Source organism: Cucumis melo, unplaced genomic scaffold (genome assembly GCF_025177605.1).
Source record: "Cucumis melo cultivar AY unplaced genomic scaffold, USDA_Cmelo_AY_1.0 utg000291l, whole genome shotgun sequence".
NCBI classification, from domain to species: Eukaryota; Viridiplantae; Streptophyta; class Magnoliopsida; order Cucurbitales; family Cucurbitaceae; genus Cucumis; species Cucumis melo.
This window is the reverse complement of record NW_026123892.1, coordinates 13,344-35,545: the sequence shown is the minus strand read 5'-3', so window position 1 is coordinate 35,545 and position 22,202 is coordinate 13,344. Positions and strand designations below refer to the sequence as shown.

The 22,202-nt window shown below is 37.5% G+C and overlaps 1 protein-coding gene across 11 annotated transcripts in view; it reads left to right on the top strand.

The window, feature by feature from the left end:
- The window catches only part of LOC127145830 (cysteine desulfurase 1, chloroplastic-like), a 54,734-nt gene extending 33,989 nt beyond the window's left edge, over positions 1-20,745 (top strand). For 4 of the 11 annotated variants that reach the window (XR_007817542.1, XR_007817545.1, XR_007817544.1 and 1 more), the window contains 2 exons: positions 5-52; positions 494-736. Coding sequence is in view for 4 of the 11 variants with exons in the window: in XM_051080716.1 (XP_050936673.1) it covers positions 19,592-19,639; positions 20,081-20,181; positions 20,452-20,535 (233 nt within the window). In the remaining 7 variants the exon portion in view is untranslated. Of the gene's footprint in view, positions 1-4; positions 53-493; positions 737-864; positions 1,159-12,035; positions 19,492-19,591; positions 19,640-20,080 lie in introns of those variants that run through there. The other 7 variants (XR_007817546.1, XR_007817547.1, XM_051080716.1 and 4 more) reach the window with 7 other exon arrangements.
- The last annotated feature ends 1,457 nt before the right edge of the window (positions 20,746-22,202 follow it).

Genomic DNA, 22,202 nt, shown 5'->3' with positions numbered 1-22,202 from the left:
CTAGATGGTGGAGATTTCTTGACCATTCCACATTTGCACAACCTCGTTCCAGGTTAGTGGACTCCATGGTTGCAATTTTGTCCTTTTCTTTTTACTTGAAAATGAAATTTTTCTCAATGTATTTATTTTATATGATGTGGAAAAATTAAAACGTTCAATATATAGGGCTCAAGAATTGCAAGAGACCTAAATAACTGTCGTTTATTTAGCATTATTTGTTTGCTCATTTGTTCTCATAATAATTGACACTTGATAAATCATCTTTTTGAAGTCATTATGAGATTTAAATAGATGACTTCTTGAATGGTGCTAACATTTTGTGATGTCTATTTTATTCGAACTATTCATTAATTGATGCCTTTTTACATATCCTTTCATCTCTTCTATGTATTCTCTTCCTACCCAAATGCCTTTTGATATTTGCATTAAGAAGTCTTTTTGGTGGACAATATTGTCCTTAATTCTACTAATTACTCATATCCCCCTTCGTTAGATTTGAAGCTGGGACGCCTACAATTGGAGAAGCAATTGGTTTGGGGAGCTGCTATTGATTATCTATCTAGGATCGAAATGCAAAAAATTCATAGTTACGAAGTGAGTTGATTGAAATTTGGTATATACCCTTTGTTTGAGAATTTTTGGGCGGTGAAAAATGCGTGAAGCAACTAAATCAGGGTATCAACTAAATAAATACCTTCATAGTAAGTTAGTAATAGAATTTTTTTTCTTTAATCAAGGAATTTATGTATTATTTTTCTATCAACTAGGTTACTTGGAACACTGAAAATTCAGAATGATATGATAAATATGTTTACTAGTTTTAAGACTTTAGTCTAACGACGAGGAGGTGTTGTATGCTAACAGGAAGAATTGGCGAATTATCTATATGAAAACCTTCGTGCAGTCCCTAACATTCGAATATATGGCCCAGCTCAATTTAGACTTTAGTGTATTTATAAATTATTTAATTAAGCAACGGTTTCATGGACTACATTTTTTCTACATAATTATCGATGTATACATTGTTGACACTTACCTGCCTTTGTTTTTTTTCAATACAAAGTCTCAAATTCCCTGGGATCAAAATTATAGTGACTCGTTGAACTAGTATATGAGATTTTAATTATTGCTTAATTAGCCATGTTATTTGGCAATTGCTAAGAGACATCCATAAACATAAGCAATATTTGATGGTTGAACAAATAGGTTAGATAGGATGAAGTATTGATACATAAAATCATGTAGCTATAAATTTTATTGTTATTATTATTGGTTGGCCTAATAGTGTTAACATTAATGTGTTATTAAATATTTTGAAAAAAAAGTGAAAAAAAGAGACTAAACTAATAATCTACCCTATTATATATGGGTGTGTTCATAGTTTGTTGGAGCTTGTGTTTTCTAGAATAGAATCAGACCAAAATCGAAAATCAAATTGCATTATGTGGTTTGGTTTGGCTTCACAGTTTGCCTTTTATCAACATATGTTTTTTTTTATATATTTTTTAAATTCCTGAAAGTGATCGTGGCTATGAGAGAGTGAGAGTGGCATGGCATGGCGGTAGCGGTAAGAGTGAGAGATGTTGGAGTGGAGACAACCAGATTTAAGAGACTGAAAGTGGTGTGACCGTCGGAGGTGAGGTGAGGTGTGAGTGAGGGAGGGAGGTGATCATCGAAAAAGTTAGATGGAGAGAAAAAGAAAACATAAAGTTAAGTTGAATAAAATTGAATAGATAAAGGTAACAATATAGATTTATATTTTGTCATACCTAATAAAATCTTTAAAAATTGGTTGGTAATAAAAAAGGTTTGTCTTTGATTATTTGTGAAATTACCCTTCCCCTTCCACGGAAACTCTCTCCATCTCTCTAATTTGCTACCCACTCCTCCGATTTGCCATTTGAGTTCGTCGAGTTCCTCTTCTTCATGTGAATTCGTAGCTATGGATGCTCTTCTTCCTTCTTTTCTTTTTTCGAACATCACCTTCTTCCATCATATATCCCAACCTTGGTTATGTTCGTTGGAAAATATTTATTTGACGAAACTAGCTGGTCATACATAGCTTGAAGAACAAAGAAAGGAAGTTGGTTCTGAAGCATTATTATTATTATTATTATGCATGTCCCTAATTATTTCTCGTTCTATAGATTCATAATAGCAAGAATAGACATTCTTTTGAATTATTGGAAAATGATCTGGGGAATTAAATAGTCATATACATAATCTGATTCACTTAAGCGTCATTGGGTCGTTTGAAAGCTAAGACGTGTTTCGAATGCCTTTTTGGTCGGTTTGAATCTAAGTTTGTTGCACTTACACACTTGGCATTCTAGGTCTTGAAGTGCTTTTTTTCAATCTTTTTTGAACTTTTTGGTACGTTGTGAGTTACGAACTTACAGTTAAGATTTGTTAGATCGTTTTGAAAGTTCAAGTGATACTTGGACATGTTTCGAATGCGTTTTAGGTTGGTTTGACACTAAGTTTGTTGCACTCACACACACGGTTGCCACTTTGGGTCTTAAAGTGCTTTTTTCACACTTTTTGAACTTTCCGCTAGGTTGTGAGCTATGAACTTACACTTAAGATGTCTTAGGTCGTTTTTTAAGGTCCAAGTGATACGTAGACATGTTTTCAACACCTTTTAGGTTTGTTTTAAACTTAGTTTGTTGAACTTACGCACTTTGTTGCCATTTCGGGTCTTGAAAGGCTCTTTTCTCACTTTTTTTTAACTTTTTGCTAGGTTATGAGTAACGAACTTACACTTAAGCTTTGTTAGATCGTTTCTAAAATTCAAGTGATAATTAGACTCGTTTTGAACACTTTTAAGGTTGGTTTGAGGGTAAGTTTGTTGTACTTACACATTTGGTTGCCATTTCTTTTGTGGTCTTTGAAGTGCTTTTTTCACAGTTCTTGACTTTTTGGTACGTTGGGAGTTGTAAACTTACACTTAAACTTTGTGAGGTTGCTTTTAAAGGTCAAGTGATACGTAGGCTCGGTTGGAACACTTTTTAAGTTTGTTTGAGACTAAGTCTGTTGCACTTACATGCTTGGTCGGGTTGTGCCATTTTAGGTCCTCGGTGCTTTTTTCACTCTTTTTTGAACTTTTTAGTCGGTTATGAGTTGCGAATTTACACTCAAGCAATGTTCAGAGGTTTTAAACTCTTTTTATTTTGGTTTGGAACTAAGTTTGTTGAACTTGCACACTTGGCTGACATGTTGGGTGTTAGAGTGCTTTTATCGCACTTTTTGGAATTTTGGTCGGTTGTGATTTGCGAACTTATACTTAAGCATTGTTCGATCGTTTTGAAAGCTTACACACGTTTTGAACTCTTTTTAGGTTGGTCTGAAACAAAGTTTGTGGCACTAACACACTTGGTTGCCATTTTCGGTCTTGAAGTGCTTTTTCCACACTTTTTGAATTTTTTGGTAGGTTATGGTTTACGAAATTACACTTAAGTTTTGTTGGGTCATTTTGATAGTTCAAGTGATACTTAGACACGATTTGAACACCTTTTAGGTTTGTTTGAGACTCAGTTTGTTGCATCCACACACTTAATTGCCATTTTGGGTCTTGAAGTGCTTTTTTTACAATGTTTGAATTTTCTTGGTAGGTTATGAGTTACGAAATTATACTTGAGCATTGTTAGGCCATTTTTTAAGTTCGAATGGTACTTAGACATGTTTTGAACAGGTGTTAGGTTGTTTCGAACTAAGTTTGTTGCACATACAGACATGATTGCCATCGAAGGGCTTTTTCCACACTTTTTTGAACTTTTTGGCAAGTTATGAGTTACAAGCTTTTGCACTTAAGCGTCATTGGGTCGTTTGAAAGCTAAGACGTGTTTCGAATGCCTTTTTGGTCGGTTTGAATCTAAGTTTGTTGCACTTACACACTTGGCATTCTAGGTCTTGAAGTGCTTTTTTTCAATCTTTTTTGAACTTTTTGGTACGTTGTGAGTTACGAACTTACAGTTAAGATTTGTTAGATCGTTTTGAAAGTTCAAGTGATACTTGGACATGTTTTGAATGCGTTTTAGGTTGGTTTGACACTAAGTTTGTTGCACTCACACACACGGTTGCCACTTTGGGTCTTAAAGTGCTTTTTTCACACTTTTTGAACTTTCCGCTAGGTTGTGAGCTATGAACTTACACTTAAGATGTCTTAGGTCGTTTTTTAAGGTCCAAGTGATACGTAGACATGTTTTCAACACCTTTTAGGTTTGTTTTAAACTTAGTTTGTTGAACTTACGCACTTTGTTGCCATTTCGGGTCTTGAAAGGCTCTTTTCTCACTTTTTTTTAACTTTTTGCTAGGTTATGAGTAACGAACTTACACTTAAGCTTTGTTAGATCGTTTCTAAAATTCAAGTGATAATTAGACTCGTTTTGAACACTTTTAAGGTTGGTTTGAAGGTAAGTTTGTTGTACTTACACATTTGGTTGCCATTTCTTTTGTGGTCTTTGAAGTGCTTTTTTCACAGTTCTTGACTTTTTGGTACGCTGGGAGTTGTAAACTTACACTTAAACTTTGTGAGGTTGCTTTTAAAGGTCAAGTGATACGTAGGCTCGGTTGGAACACTTTTTAAGTTTGTTTGAGACTAAGTCTGTTGCACTTACATGCTTGGTCGGGTTGTGCCATTTTAGGTCCTCGGTGCTTTTTTCACTCTTTTTTGAACTTTTTAGTCGGTTATGAGTTGCGAATTTACACTCAAGCAATGTTCAGAGGTTTTAAACTCTTTTTATTTTGGTTGGGAACTAAGTTTGCTGAACTTGCACACTTGGCTGACATGTTGGGTGTTAGAGTGCTTTTATCGCACTTTTTGGAATTTTGGTCGGTTGTGATTTGCGAACTTATACTTAAGCATTGTTCGATCGTTTTGAAAGCTTACACACGTTTTGAACTCTTTTTAGGTTGGTCTGAAACAAAGTTTGTGGCACTAACACACTTGGTTGCCATTTTCGGTCTTGAAGTGCTTTTTCCACACTTTTTGAATTTTTTGGTAGGTTATGGTTTACGAAATTACACTTAAGTTTTGTTGGGTCATTTTGATAGTTCAAGTGATACTTAGACACGATTTGAACACCTTTTAGGTTTGTTTGAGACTCAGTTTGTTGCATCCACACACTTAATTGCCATTTTGGGTCTTGAAGTGCTTTTTTTACAATGTTTGAATTTTCTTGGTAGGTTATGAGTTACGAAATTATACTTGAGCATTGTTAGGCCATTTTTTAAGTTCGAATGGTACTTAGACATGTTTTGAACAGGTGTTAGGTTGTTTCGAACTAAGTTTGTTGCACATACAGACATGATTGCCATCGAAGGGCTTTTTCCACACTTTTTTGAACTTTTTGGCAAGTTATGAGTTACAAGCTTTTGCACTTAAGCGTCATTGGGTCGTTTGAAAGCTAAGACGTGTTTCGAATGCCTTTTTGGTCGGTTTGAATCTAAGTTTGTTGCACTTACACACTTGGCATTCTAGGTCTTGAAGTGCTTTTTTTCAATCTTTTTTGAACTTTTTGGTACGTTGTGAGTTACGAACTTACAGTTAAGATTTGTTAGATCGTTTTGAAAGTTCAAGTGATACTTGGACATGTTTCGAATGCGTTTTAGGTTGGTTTGACACTAAGTTTGTTGCACTCACACACACGGTTGCCACTTTGGGTCTTAAAGTGCTTTTTTCACACTTTTTGAACTTTCCGCTAGGTTGTGAGCTATGAACTTACACTTAAGATGTCTTAGGTCGTTTTTTAAGGTCCAAGTGATACGTAGACATGTTTTCAACACCTTTTAGGTTTGTTTTAAACTTAGTTTGTTGAACTTACGCACTTTGTTGCCATTTCGGGTCTTGAAAGGCTCTTTTCTCACTTTTTTTTAACTTTTTGCTAGGTTATGAGTAACGAACTTACACTTAAGCTTTGTTAGATCGTTTCTAAAATTCAAGTGATAATTAGACTCGTTTTGAACACTTTTAAGGTTGGTTTGAGGGTAAGTTTGTTGTACTTACACATTTGGTTGCCATTTCTTTTGTGGTCTTTGAAGTGCTTTTTTCACAGTTCTTGACTTTTTGGTACGTTGGGAGTTGTAAACTTACACTTAAACTTTGTGAGGTTGCTTTTAAAGGTCAAGTGATACGTAGGCTCGGTTGGAACACTTTTTAAGTTTGTTTGAGACTAAGTCTGTTGCACTTACATGCTTGGTCGGGTTGTGCCATTTTAGGTCCTCGGTGCTTTTTTCACTCTTTTTTGAACTTTTTAGTCGGTTATGAGTTGCGAATTTACACTCAAGCAATGTTCAGAGGTTTTAAACTCTTTTTATTTTGGTTTGGAACTAAGTTTGTTGAACTTGCACACTTGGCTGACATGTTGGGTGTTAGAGTGCTTTTATCGCACTTTTTGGAATTTTGGTCGGTTGTGATTTGCGAACTTATACTTAAGCATTGTTCGATCGTTTTGAAAGCTTACACACGTTTTGAACTCCTTTTAGGTTGGTCTGAAACAAAGTTTGTGGCACTAACACACTTGGTTGCCATTTTCGGTCTTGAAGTGCTTTTTTCACACTTTTTGAATTTTTTGGTAGGTTATGGTTTACGAAATTACACTTAAGTTTTGTTGGGTCATTTTGATAGTTCAAGTGATACTTAGACACAATTTGAACACCTTTTAGGTTTGTTTGAGACTCAGTTTGTTGCATCCACACACTTAATTGCCATTTTGGGTCTTGAAGTGCTTTTTTTACAATGTTTGAATTTTCTTGGTAGGTTATGAGTTACGAAATTATACTTGAGCATTGTTAGGCCATTTTTTAAGTTCGAATGGTACTTAGACATGTTTTGAACAGGTGTTAGGTTGTTTCGAACTAAGTTTGTTGCACATACAGACATGATTGCCATCGAAGGGCTTTTTCCACACTTTTTTGAACTTTTTGGCAAGTTATGAGTTACAAGCTTTTGCACTTAAGCGTCATTGGGTCGTTTGAAAGCTAAGACGTGTTTCGAATGCCTTTTTGGTCGGTTTGAATCTAAGTTTGTTGCACTTACACACTTGGCATTCTAGGTCTTGAAGTGCTTTTTTTCAATCTTTTTTGAACTTTTTGGTACGTTGTGAGTTACGAACTTACAGTTAAGATTTGTTAGATCGTTTTGAAAGTTCAAGTGATACTTGGACATGTTTTGAATGCGTTTTAGGTTGGTTTGACACTAAGTTTGTTGCACTCACACACACGGTTGCCACTTTGGGTCTTAAAGTGCTTTTTTCACACTTTTTGAACTTTCCGCTAGGTTGTGAGCTATGAACTTACACTTAAGATGTCTTAGGTCGTTTTTTAAGGTCCAAGTGATACGTAGACATGTTTTCAACACCTTTTAGGTTTGTTTTAAACTTAGTTTGTTGAACTTACGCACTTTGTTGCCATTTCGGGTCTTGAAAGGCTCTTTTCTCACTTTTTTTTAACTTTTTGCTAGGTTATGAGTAACGAACTTACACTTAAGCTTTGTTAGATCGTTTCTAAAATTCAAGTGATAATTAGACTCGTTTTGAACACTTTTAAGGTTGGTTTGAAGGTAAGTTTGTTGTACTTACACATTTGGTTGCCATTTCTTTTGTGGTCTTTGAAGTGCTTTTTTCACAGTTCTTGACTTTTTGGTACGCTGGGAGTTGTAAACTTACACTTAAACTTTGTGAGGTTGCTTTTAAAGGTCAAGTGATACGTAGGCTCGGTTGGAACACTTTTTAAGTTTGTTTGAGACTAAGTCTGTTGCACTTACATGCTTGGTCGGGTTGTGCCATTTTAGGTCCTCGGTGCTTTTTTCACTCTTTTTTGAACTTTTTAGTCGGTTATGAGTTGCGAATTTACACTCAAGCAATGTTCAGAGGTTTTAAACTCTTTTTATTTTGGTTGGGAACTAAGTTTGCTGAACTTGCACACTTGGCTGACATGTTGGGTGTTAGAGTGCTTTTATCGCACTTTTTGGAATTTTGGTCGGTTGTGATTTGCGAACTTATACTTAAGCATTGTTCGATCGTTTTGAAAGCTTACACACGTTTTGAACTCTTTTTAGGTTGGTCTGAAACAAAGTTTGTGGCACTAACACACTTGGTTGCCATTTTCGGTCTTGAAGTGCTTTTTCCACACTTTTTGAATTTTTTGGTAGGTTATGGTTTACGAAATTACACTTAAGTTTTGTTGGGTCATTTTGATAGTTCAAGTGATACTTAGACACGATTTGAACACCTTTTAGGTTTGTTTGAGACTCAGTTTGTTGCATCCACACACTTAATTGCCATTTTGGGTCTTGAAGTGCTTTTTTTACAATGTTTGAATTTTCTTGGTAGGTTATGAGTTACGAAATTATACTTGAGCATTGTTAGGCCATTTTTTAAGTTCGAATGGTACTTAGACATGTTTTGAACAGGTGTTAGGTTGTTTCGAACTAAGTTTGTTGCACATACAGACATGATTGCCATCGAAGGGCTTTTTCCACACTTTTTTGAACTTTTTGGCAAGTTATGAGTTACAAGCTTTTGCACTTAAGCGTCATTGGGTCGTTTGAAAGCTAAGACGTGTTTCGAATGCCTTTTTGGTCGGTTTGAATCTAAGTTTGTTGCACTTACACACTTGGCATTCTAGGTCTTGAAGTGCTTTTTTTCAATCTTTTTTGAACTTTTTGGTACGTTGTGAGTTACGAACTTACAGTTAAGATTTGTTAGATCGTTTTGAAAGTTCAAGTGATACTTGGACATGTTTTGAATGCGTTTTAGGTTGGTTTGACACTAAGTTTGTTGCACTCACACACACGGTTGCCACTTTGGGTCTTAAAGTGCTTTTTTCACACTTTTTGAACTTTCCGCTAGGTTGTGAGCTATGAACTTACACTTAAGATGTCTTAGGTCGTTTTTTAAGGTCCAAGTGATACGTAGACATGTTTTCAACACCTTTTAGGTTTGTTTTAAACTTAGTTTGTTGAACTTACGCACTTTGTTGCCATTTCGGGTCTTGAAAGGCTCTTTTCTCACTTTTTTTTAACTTTTTGCTAGGTTATGAGTAACGAACTTACACTTAAGCTTTGTTAGATCGTTTCTAAAATTCAAGTGATAATTAGACTCGTTTTGAACACTTTTAAGGTTGGTTTGAAGGTAAGTTTGTTGTACTTACACATTTGGTTGCCATTTCTTTTGTGGTCTTTGAAGTGCTTTTTTCACAGTTCTTGACTTTTTGGTACGCTGGGAGTTGTAAACTTACACTTAAACTTTGTGAGGTTGCTTTTAAAGGTCAAGTGATACGTAGGCTCGGTTGGAACACTTTTTAAGTTTGTTTGAGACTAAGTCTGTTGCACTTACATGCTTGGTCGGGTTGTGCCATTTTAGGTCCTCGGTGCTTTTTTCACTCTTTTTTGAACTTTTTAGTCGGTTATGAGTTGCGAATTTACACTCAAGCAATGTTCAGAGGTTTTAAACTCTTTTTATTTTGGTTGGGAACTAAGTTTGCTGAACTTGCACACTTGGCTGACATGTTGGGTGTTAGAGTGCTTTTATCGCACTTTTTGGAATTTTGGTCGGTTGTGATTTGCGAACTTATACTTAAGCATTGTTCGATCGTTTTGAAAGCTTACACACGTTTTGAACTCTTTTTAGGTTGGTCTGAAACAAAGTTTGTGGCACTAACACACTTGGTTGCCATTTTCGGTCTTGAAGTGCTTTTTCCACACTTTTTGAATTTTTTGGTAGGTTATGGTTTACGAAATTACACTTAAGTTTTGTTGGGTCATTTTGATAGTTCAAGTGATACTTAGACACGATTTGAACACCTTTTAGGTTTGTTTGAGACTCAGTTTGTTGCATCCACACACTTAATTGCCATTTTGGGTCTTGAAGTGCTTTTTTTACAATGTTTGAATTTTCTTGGTAGGTTATGAGTTACGAAATTATACTTGAGCATTGTTAGGCCATTTTTTAAGTTCGAATGGTACTTAGACATGTTTTGAACAGGTGTTAGGTTGTTTCGAACTAAGTTTGTTGCACATACAGACATGATTGCCATCGAAGGGCTTTTTCCACACTTTTTTGAACTTTTTGGCAAGTTATGAGTTACAAGCTTTTGCACTTAAGCGTCATTGGGTCGTTTGAAAGCTAAGACGTGTTTCGAATGCCTTTTTGGTCGGTTTGAATCTAAGTTTGTTGCACTTACACACTTGGCATTCTAGGTCTTGAAGTGCTTTTTTTCAATCTTTTTTGAACTTTTTGGTACGTTGTGAGTTACGAACTTACAGTTAAGATTTGTTAGATCGTTTTGAAAGTTCAAGTGATACTTGGACATGTTTTGAATGCGTTTTAGGTTGGTTTAACACTAAGTTTGTTGCACTCACACACACGGTTGCCACTTTGGGTCTTAAAGTGCTTTTTTCACACTTTTTGAACTTTCCGCTAGGTTGTGAGCTATGAACTTACACTTAAGATGTCTTAGGTCGTTTTTTAAGGTCCAAGTGATACGTAGACATGTTTTCAACACCTTTTAGGTTTGTTTTAAACTTAGTTTGTTGAACTTACGCACTTTGTTGCCATTTTGGGTCTTGAAAGGCTCTTTTCTCACTTTTTTTTAACTTTTTGCTAGGTTATGAGTAACGAACTTACACTTAAGCTTTGTTAGATCGTTTCTAAAATTCAAGTGATAATTAGACTCGTTTTGAACACTTTTAAGGTTGGTTTGAGGGTAAGTTTGTTGTACTTACACATTTGGTTGCCATTTCTTTTGTGGTCTTTGAAGTGCTTTTTTCACAGTTCTTGACTTTTTGGTACGCTGGGAGTTGTAAACTTACACTTAAACTTTGTGAGGTTGCTTTTAAAGGTCAAGTGATACGTAGGCTCGGTTGGAACACTTTTTAAGTTTGTTTGAGACTAAGTCTGTTGCACTTACATGCTTGGTCAGGTTGTGCCATTTTAGGTCCTCGGTGCTTTTTTCACTCTTTTTTGAACTTTTTAGTCGGTTATGAGTTGCGAATTTACACTCAAGCAATGTTCAGAGGTTTTAAACTCTTTTTATTTTGGTTTGGAACTAAGTTTGTTGAACTTGCACACTTGGCTGACATGTTGGGTGTTAGAGTGCTTTTATCGCACTTTTTGGAATTTTGGTCGGTTGTGATTTGCGAACTTATACTTAAGTATTGTTCGATCGTTTTGAAAGCTTACACACGTTTTGAACTCTTTTTAGGTTGGTCTGAAACAAAGTTTGTGGCACTAACACACTTGGTTGCCATTTTCGGTCTTGAAGTGCTTTTTTCACACTTTTTGAATTTTTTGGTAGGTTATGGTTTACGAAATTACACTTAAGTTTTGTTGGGTCATTTTGATAGTTCAAGTGATACTTAGACACGATTTGAACACCTTTTAGGTTTGTTTGAGACACAGTTTGTTGCATCCACACACTTAATTGCCATTTTGGGTCTTGAAGTGCTTTTTTACAATGTTTGAATTTTCTTGGTAGGTTATGAGTTACGAAATTATACTTGAGCATTGTTAGGCCATTTTTTAAGTTCGAATGGTACTTAGACATGTTTTGAACAGGTGTTAGGTTGTTTCGAACTAAGTTTGTTGCACATACAGACATGATTGCCATCGAAGGGCTTTTTCCACACTTTTTTGAACTTTTTGGCAAGTTATGAGTTACAAGCTTTTGCACTTAAGCGTCATTGGGTCGTTTGAAAGCTAAGACGTGTTTCGAATGCTTTTTTCACAGTTCTTGACTTTTTGGTACGTTGGGAGTTGTAAACTTACACTTAAACTTTGTGAGGTTTCTTTTAAAGGTCAAGTGATACGTAGGCTCGGTTGGAACACTTTTTAAGTTTGTTTGGTTGGTTTGAATCTAAGTTTGTTTGGTTTGTTTGAATCTAAGTTTGTTGCACTTACACACTTGGCATTCTAGGTCTTGAAGTGCTTTTTTAGGGAAATATTTCTGATTTCCCAAATCCTTGATTTCAAATTCATCACCCATTCTCAGTTTTAATTGATTGATTTTTGTGTGATCATCTCCGGTCAAAACAATGTCATCTACATAAACTATTAGAATAGCAATCTTTCCTGTCTTGGAAACCTTTGTACATAGAGTATGATTAGAGTGCCCTTGACTATACCCTTGAGACTTGACAAAGATAGTGAATCTGTCAAACCATGCTCTCGGAGACTTTTTCAGACCATATAGGGATTTTTGGAGTTTACACACCTACTGACCAAATTGGGCTTCAAATCTTGGCGGGGGGCTCATGTAGACTTCCTCCACAAGGTCTCGATTCAAAGAAGCATTCTTAACATCTAGCTGGTATAGAGGCCAATCTTTGTTCACAACAACAAATAGCAAGACTCTAACAGTATTCAACTTAGCAACTGGAGAAAAGGTTTCTGAATAGTCAATATCATAGGTCTGAGTAAATCTTTTTGCAACTAACCTTGCCTTGTGTCTATCAAGTGTACCATCTGCTTTGTATTTGAGAGAAAACACCCATTTGCATCCTACAGTTTTATGTCCTTGGGTAGAGCACAGATCTCCCAAGTTCTATTGTTTTCAAGAACCTTCATCTCTTCCATAACAACATTTTTCCATTCAGGACACTCTAGAGCAGTGTAGATATTTTTCGGTATTATGGTAGAGTCAAGGCTTGCTGTAAACGCTCTAAACTATGAAGAGAGATTATCATAGAAAACATAGTTGCAAATGGGATGTTTAGTGCAGGATCTGGTACCTTTTCTCAAAGCAATGGGAATGTCAAGAGAGGGATCATACTCATCAAGTTTCCTTGTATGACCCTGTTCTGCTTCATCATTACTGATTTCTATTCTAACCTCAATGTCATCACCATGGTTCTTTTCTTCCATATTTTCAAGAACAGCAACATCAGACTTGTCATTCTCACTCATCGTATTATTAGTACAAGGTTCTGTAGGGTTTTCCATACCTTGGTCTCGAGGAGGTTCGAAGTCTTGGACTGGAGCCGGCGGTTGACTAGTAGGGGACCCAACTTCCTTTATGAGATTCCTCCTGTAATATGTTTTCCAAGGAACTTGGTTTGCAGGTAAGATTATGGGATGAGGATCAACGTCAGATACAGTACTAGGAGTAGGTTCAGTAAATTCGAAAGTGTTGTTAGACTTTTCACTCACACTCTCCCCCTGAAGATGGCTAACAGGAAAGTAGGGTCGGTTTTCACAGAAAGTAACATCCATAGTGACAAAGTATTTTCTAAACGACGGGTGAAAACATTTATACCCGCTTTGGTGAATGGGATATCCAACAAACACACAGGCCTGAGCCCGAGGGGTAAATTTAGTCTAATTAGGGCCAAAATTATGGACATAAGTGGTACACCCAATGTAACGGCCCAACTCCTTATACTGAGTCGAAGTCATTACTAAATATAGGACAAGTGGTTTAGGACAAAATTTAGTAAAAACGTATAAGGTTTTAGAAATTTATTTATGAAAATCCAACAAGGTAACATGCAAAAAAAAAAAAATGATGTTTCGTTCTAAAGTCCTACTCGGGCCCTATCTAAAACGAAATGGTAAATAGTGAAGAATACTCAAACTCAGGTACTAAAGTCAAAAACAAGAATAGGCAGAAGCAGAAATCCCTATGGCTTGCCACGGTCATTTCTGGTCGCTCGCCAGCTTGCCTTTGCCCTTACCTCGTCCTCTACCTGAAAACATGACATGAAAAGAGTGAGTACAAAATACTCAGTAAGGGACCCACTACTAGTCCCACTAGGTGCCTGTTAGCTTCCTGTCAGAGTCCTGTAACTGGTACCCAATCGTTGGCACGTTCCCGAACACGTGCAACATGCGCTCCCGTAGGAACGTAACTCTGGTCTTCGGTGCCCCGGGGGACACCTAGGACAATCGGGATGCGAGGACCCCGTCGAGTCACTCGAGTCATATCTATATCCATGCTAGACTGGTGTCCCGTCGGACCGCACAGTCCTAAATAGGTGGTGATCCCGAAGGACACCCATGCAGGTACGACTCTAACAGGTTAAACTAACAGGTACCCTAATCGCAGTATACATACACATGGCGTCATCATATAACATAACAGATAAATCATCATTACACTCTCCATCTCGACACCCGTCGTACAGCCATAACAGTTCTCGTCATCACAACATCATGCTATAATATAACCATATCATCAATCGCATCATACTATCATTAATTTCATGCATCGTACAGTCTAGTCCTCGACATGCACAATTGAAGGTATACGTGACCTCATAATTCTAAACATGGAGCTAGTAGTAGAAATCTCTTACCTGGAGATTTACTTGGCGAGTTCTAACCGCGAGGCAAGTGTGCTTTCCAAGCAACGAGGTCCTAACTGTTTAATACGCCAAAATTCGTAATTAAGTCACCAACGACTAACGGTTCAAAATTCAGTTGAAATGACTTACCCTAGAAAGAGGTTGCAATGCTGAGCCCCTACTGAAGAAATCCCACGCTGCAGCAGTTACTTGGTCCAAGACGTCCCTTAAGGAAAATAATTTAATTTAATTCCAAATTAAATTATTTAGTGTCCAAAGTCATTAAGTCTTACTGGGTAATGCCAAAATAATTAGTTTAATTATCCAAAATTGGATGGCAGGAGCCAAATTAGGCTTGGCGGCTCGGCTGGAAAGAGAACAAGGACCGGCTCGGCTTGGAGGTTGAAGATCGACTCGGCTTGCGGCGCAGACTGGCGCGGCTCGTGGTGCAGACAGGCGCGGCTCGGCTTGGTACAGCGTCTACGCACGTGCGGCTCGCACGCGGGCGCTGCTCGGCTCGCGGGTGCACGCGGCTCGGGTTCCGGGTCAGAGGCACGCGGCACGGGCCAGGCTTCGGGTCACGGAGCGGGGCTTCGGCCGGGTCGGGTCCTCACGCGACGAGGCGCTGGCTTCCGGATCCGGGTGGCGCGACGGCTGCGGGTGTTCCGGCTACACCACGGCTTCGCTCGGCGACGGCTGCAGACGGACGTTTCGGCTGCGCTGCGTCGGATCGAAGCGGCGCGACGCGGCTTGATGACGGATCGGCTGCGGATCGCAAAGGGTGACGCGGGCTCGGCTTCAGGCGACGGCTGCGAGAGATGGCTGCTCCGGCGGACGCTCGGCGTGCGCGGATCGGCTTGGACGATTCTTCTGATGCGGCTGGAAGCTCGGCGACGGCTCGGGTGGACTGCAGACTCGACTGCGCTGCTGAACAGAGAGAGGAAGGCTTGGCGGCTCGGGTTCGCGGCGGCGGCTAGGGTTTTATTAATAATTTTTTTTTCTCCCTTTTTCTCTTTTCTTTTCCCCTTTCTTTCTTTGATTTTTCTCTTCTTCTTTATGCACGAGACCCAAGGCTTTTTATAAGACAATATCTCTTTTCTTTTCCTTTAAATAACCCAAACCAACCATCTCCTCTCTCTCTCCAAATCTCACCAAACTCAACCAACCCTCCTTTCAATTAGCAATAACTCATTAAATAATTTCTAAATACTAAAATAGGTAACATAATAGAAAAATACTTAATAATAAAAAAAGTGGAAAACCCAACTTTAATAAACCGGAAAATTCAAAATGATAAGGTTCTCCCAATAAATTTGTCTTTTCCAAGACCATACATAAATATTAATAGTAAGATGAACAAAAACGAGTTTGTTGGGACGTTACACCCAAACACACGAAGAGGAACCTCAGACACAAGGCGAGTAGAGGGGTAAGACTCCTTAAGACGATCTAAGGGAGTCTGAAGGGGGAGGATACGAGAAGGCATTCTATTGATTAAGTGAGTGGCTGTAAGAATAACATCTCCCCACAGGTATGATGGAAGGGAAGTGGAAAGCATAAGGGAGCGAGCTACTTCCACAAGGTGACGGTTTTTTTGTTCGACCACTCCATTTTGTTGAGGAGTGTAGGCACATGAGGTTTGGTGAGCAATCCCTTTGAAGGTTAGAAATTCACTAAGGTTATGGTTTTGGAATTCCCGACCATTATCACTTCGAAGAATTGCAATTTTTTATGAAATTATGTTTCAATAGTATGATAGAAGTTTTGGAAAATGGACGAAACCTCGGATTTATCTGTTATTAGGTAGACCCAGGTAAGACGGGTATGGTCATCGATGAAAGTTACAAACCACCGCTTTCCCGATGAGGTGGTGACCTTGGAAGGGCCCCAAACGTCACTATGGATGAGGGTAGACGGTTGTGTAGGTTTATATGGTTGTGAGGGAAAAGAGACCCGATGTTGTTTAGCCCGGATACACATATCGCAAGATAGAGAAGAGACATCAAGTTTAGAAAAAAGGTGGGGAAATAAATATTGCATATATGTAAAGTTTGGGTGGCCCAGTCGAAAATGCCACAACATACAGTCTTTGTTCAAAAGTGCTAAAGTAAGATGACAGTAAACTAACCCTAGACAAACTACTATAGGAGGTATCATCATCAAGGATGTAAAGTCCCCTTCTATGTCAAGCAGTGCCAATCGTCCTCCTCGAGCTTATGTCCTGAAAATAAACCGATACAGATAAGAAGATAGCTTTACAATGCAATTCACGAGTGATCTTGCTTATAGATAACAAATTGTAAGACAGTTTAGGGACATGCAAAACACTCTGGAGAGTAAAACCGTCAGAGGGAACTATTTGTCCTTTGCCAGCGATTAGAGCTAGAGAGCCATCAGCTATTCGAATTTTTTCATTACCGGTACACGGGGCATAAGAGATAAAGTGTTTCGAAGAACCTTTCAAGTGATCTATAGCCCTTGAGTCTAAGATCCAGGGATTCTTCCCATCAACGCTAATAAGCCCAAGGGACTGAGGCATATCTGACTGAGCAATGGCACCCAGAGTCGGAGTCTTGGTCTGGCTCGCAGTAGGATCAGTTGATTGAGAGGTGCTGGCAGGGGTAGTCTCACTAATGTATGCACGTCATGAGTTCTGTTTCTCGTTGGAGGATCGTTTGTTACCTCTTGGGGGACGACTGTGGAGTTTCCAACACTGATCCTTGGTGTACCATTGTTTCTTGCAGTGCTTACACACAGGAATTGACTTCCCATTATTCTTGTCACTGTCATGATTTGAGGACCGAGCGCTAAAGGCAGCGGAGTCAATGGTAGGGGTAGTAGTACACCCATGGCATTAGTGCGATCCTCTTCCAGGCGGACTTCAAAACAAACTTCCATTAGGGAGGGAAGAGGTCTTTGTCCGAGTATACGACCACAAACAGTATCAAATTTGGGATTAAGTCTTGCAAGGAAGTCATAAACACGGTCAACCTCTTCAAGTTTAGCATATTGAGTATCGTCATTTGGTGTGTCCCAAACTGTCTCTCTGCACAAATCCATCTCTTTCCAGAGGAGAGAGAGCTTGTTAAAATAGGTAGTCACGTTCAGAGTCCCTTGTTTGCAATTATGGACCTGTTTTCGCAGTGTATACAACCGAGAGGCATTCTGTCGTTTCGAGTAAAGGGTTTGAGTTGTATCCCACAAATCTTTTGCTGTGGCAGCAGATAGTAGAGGCTTGTCGATCTGTGGTTCCATACTATTAATCAACATGGACCGAATAAGTGAGTCCTCCCCTTTCCAAAGTCGTTCCAAGGCGTCTCCTGGTAGAGGACGTACAGTCCCTCCAGTTAAGAAGTCGAACTGGTGGCGACCTTCGAGGAACATCTTTATTGATTGGGACCAAGAAAAATAATTTTGCCCATTTAATTTTTCACCTGAAAAATTCTCTGTAGACGAACCCAAAGAGCCAGTTATATAATTTGACAGTAAATTAGGGAACGAAGTTATCGGGTTCTTGGAATACATCGGTAACTCGGTTGGTTTGAAATGCATCAAAGACTCACCCGCTTCAATGTTTGATCTGTTCTGAGGTTGATTAATTCCGTTACCAGAAAACAACGGTTGCTGTAAAGAGTCAACGTACAGCGGATGCTTACTGTACAGATTTGAAAGATTTACGGTTGAGGGTTGCTGTCCGGAGCTCATAGGCGGCGCGTGAGGATGCGAATGCCCGGAAGGGCTTGACGGTTGGACATCCGACGGCGCGTAAAAGGGAATGGGCTGGGCGGTGAGATGAAACGGCCCATGCGCTGGAGAGAAGCGGCGCGTGAAGCATCTTCTGGTCAGACGGTGGCTCGTACGACTGCGAAACCACTCCCGTTGGGTAGATCGGCGGTTTCTGTAGGTTTTGAAGCAGTTTCTCCATGGCGGCAGCGACGACAGTGACGGGTTCAATTTCGATCTGGGTTTCTCCTAGGGTTTTGTTATTGCTTTGCTCTGATACCATATTGAAAGCAATTAACAACAACCCGAGACTTACGTGGAAACCAGAGAACTGGGAGAAAAACCACGATACTTTAGTTTTTATTATTTTTCTTATGAATACAATTGGTACAAATAGAGAAAATAAATATAGTACAATAGGAGTAAGAAAGGAAAAGATCTAGGAAATATTTAGGAAATAAAATCTTATATATTATTCTTTCCAAAAATACTCTAAGGACAAAGCCCTACTAATTCTAACAGTAGGCTTTAAGGTTTTATTTGTGAAGATTATGATTTCATATTTAAGTTAATGAAAGTGTTTTACATTCCTACATCATGAAGTTGCATCCTTTATCTCTTTAAACATGTGTAGCCATATACTGCTTTAACTTTAAGTTTAAACTGTAACAATCTATTCTTTCAGTGCAAATCATACTTACGGTTGCTGAACATCATAGTGCCATTGTTCCTTGGCAACTTATAGCTGAAAGGACCGGTGTTGTTCTGAAGTTTGTAAGTTTAGGTGAACATAATGTCCCAAACTTACTAGAGTTAAAGGAAATGTTTTCAACAAAAACAAAGCTTGTGGTTACCTATCATGTCTCAAAATGTACTGGGTACACCATTCTATTTGATATTTAGCATTTTTTTTAATCTATTTCCTTTTTATACCATTCAATTTATAAACATTACTCAAATAAAACAAGTAGTAGGTGAATATTTCAAACTGAAGTGTTATCATATTACTTCAGTTATCACACTTCTAGTGGAAAGGTTTGCAGCTGAATAAAAATAATAAAGTCAAATGAATGAAGAATGAAAAGAACTGTCAGACATTTTTCCTTCTCTTGATCTGTGTCCAGTTACTCTTGATATCTTTCTAATAATAACTATATGCAAATAGTGGAATTCAGTATGATTTGATTTTTTTCTCTGCAACTTATGTTCTTCCAATTGAAGAAATAGTTGGCTTAGCACATCATTTTGGGGCAAAAGTGCTTGTAGATTCGTGCTAGAGTGTTCTACACATAGTTGTCGACATCTAGGCACTTGATGCTGACTTTCTTATTGCTTCTTCTCACAAGGTTAGGTTGTTTTCTTATTAATTAAATGGCAAGCCTTACATTTGGGCATATGAAGATAAGGAATAAACATGCTTCAGATGTGTGGGCCTACAGGCATTGGATTCTTGTAGATTGATCTATTGTTTGCAATGCCTCCATTCTTAGGTATGTCCTTTGAGAAGATAAGTTATGAAATTAAAATTGCATCAGTTCGTTTTTAAGAAGTCAATATCTAATTTTCATATTTGGTCCTACATGGCTCTAGATGGTGGAGATTTCTTGACCATTCCACATTTGCACAACCTCGTTCCAGGTTAGTGGACTCCATGGTTGCAATTTTGTCCTTTTCTTTTTACTTTAAAATGAAATTTTTCTCAATGTATTTATTTTATATGATGTGGAAAAATTAAAACGTTCAATATATAGGGCTCAAGAATTGCAAGAGACCTAAATAACTGTCGTTTATTTAGCATTATTTGTTTGCTCATTTGTTCTCATAATAATTGACACTTGATAAATCATCTTTTTGAAGTCATTATGAGATTTAAATAGATGACTTCTTGAATGGTGCTAACATTTTGTGATGTCTATTTTATTCGAACTATTCATTAATTGATGCCTTTTTACATATCCTTTCATCTCTTCTATGTATTCTCTTCCTACCCAAATGCCTTTTGATATTTGCATTAAGAAGTCTTTTTGGTGGACAATATTGTCCTTAATTCTACTAATTACTCATATCCCCCTTCGTTAGATTTGAAGCTGGGACGCCTACAATTGGAGAAGCAATTGGTTTGGGGAGCTGCTATTGATTATCTATCTAGGATCGAAATGCAAAAAATTCATAGTTACGAAGTGAGTTGATTGAAATTTGGTATATACCCTTTGTTTGAGAATTTTTGGGCGGTGAAAAATGCGTGAAGCAACTAAATCAGGGTATCAACTAAATAAATACCTTCATAGTAAGTTAGTAATAGAATTTTTTTTCTTTAATCAAGGAATTTATGTATTATTTTTCTATCAACTAGGTTACCTGGAACACTGAAAATTCAGAATGATATGATAAATATGTTTACTAGTTTTAAGACTTTAGTCTAACGACGAGGAGGTGTTGTATGCTAACAGGAAGAATTGGCGAATTATCTATATGAAAACCTTCGTGCAGTCCCTAACATTCGAATATATGGCCCAGCTCAATTTAGACTTTAGTGTATTTATAAATTATTTAATTAAGCAACGGTTTCATGGACTACATTTTTTCTACATAATTATCGATGTATACATTGTTGACACTTACCTGCCTTTGTTTTTTTTCAATACAAAGTCTCAAATTCCCTGGGATCAAAATTATAGTGACTCGTTGAACTAGTATATGAGATTTTAATTATTGCTTAATTAGCCATGTTATTTGGCAATTGCTAAGAGACATCCATAAACATAAGCAATATTTGATGGTTGAACAAATAGGTTAGATAGGATGAAGTATTGATACATAAAATCATGTAGCTATAAATTTTATTGTTATTATTATTGGTTGGCCTAATAGTGTTAACATTAATGTGTTATTAAATATTTTGAAAAAAAAGTGAAAAAAAGAGACTAAACTAATAATCTACCCTATTATATATGGGTGTGTTCATAGTTTGTTGGAGCTTGTGTTTTCTAGAATAGAATCAGACCAAAATCGAAAATCAAATTGCATTATGTGGTTTGGTTTGGCTTCACAGTTTGCCTTTTATCAACATATGTTTTTTTTTTTATATATTTTTTAAATTCCTGAAAGTGATCGTGGCTATGAGAGAGTGAGAGTGGCATGGCATGGCGGTAGCGGTAAGAGTGAGAGATGTTGGAGTGGAGACAACCAGATTTAAGAGACTGAAAGTGGTGTGACCGTCGGAGGTGAGGTGAGGTGTGAGTGAGGGAGGGAGGTGATCATCGAAAAAGTTAGATGGAGAGAAAAAGAAAACATAAAGTTAAGTTGAATAAAATTGAATAGATAAAGGTAACAATATAGATTTATATTTTGTCATACCTAATAAAATCTTTAAAAATTGGTTGGTAATAAAAAAGGTTTGTCTTTGATTATTTGTGAAATTACCCTTCCCCTTCCACGAAAACTCTCTCCATCTCTCTAATTTGCTACCCACTCCTCCGATTTGCCATTTGAGTTCGTCGAGTTCCTCTTCTTCATGTGAATTCGTAGCTATGGATGCTCTTCTTCCTTCTTTTCTTTTTTCGAACATCACCTTCTTCCATCATATATCCCAACCTTGGTTACGTTCGTTGGAAAATATTTATTTGACGAAACTAGCTGGTCATACATAGCTTGAAGAACAAAGAAAGGAAGTTGGTTCTGAAGCATTATTATTATTATTATGCATGTCCCTAATTATTTCTCGTTCTATAGATTCATAATAGCAAGAATAGACATTCTTTTGAATTATTGGAAAATGATCTGGGGAATTAAATAGTCATATACATAATCTGATATTGTAAAATCAATAAAACATCAGTTTGAGTACAAGAATCCTACCGTAAAAAAAAAAAACATAAAGTATCCCAATTCAATGAAATGTATAACTACCTCCCAGCTACTAGTTACTTTTTTACACTTGAAGTCACTTAGCCCTTGTGGAGCAAAGAGTTATTAAAGTCAATATTAGTCATACTACAATAAACAAAAAAGAAAGAAATAAAATTATAATATTTGTCATTAGTCATAAGTCTCGTAACATAGAGACATTATTGTAGTTGAACAAGTTTGGCCCTTGTCTTTCAATGAACAAAATACAGAGAAGGTAAGTGAGTAGACCCATAAATGATCCATTTTGAGTTTTTACAATCTATCTTTGTAGACAATATAGTAGATTGAAAAT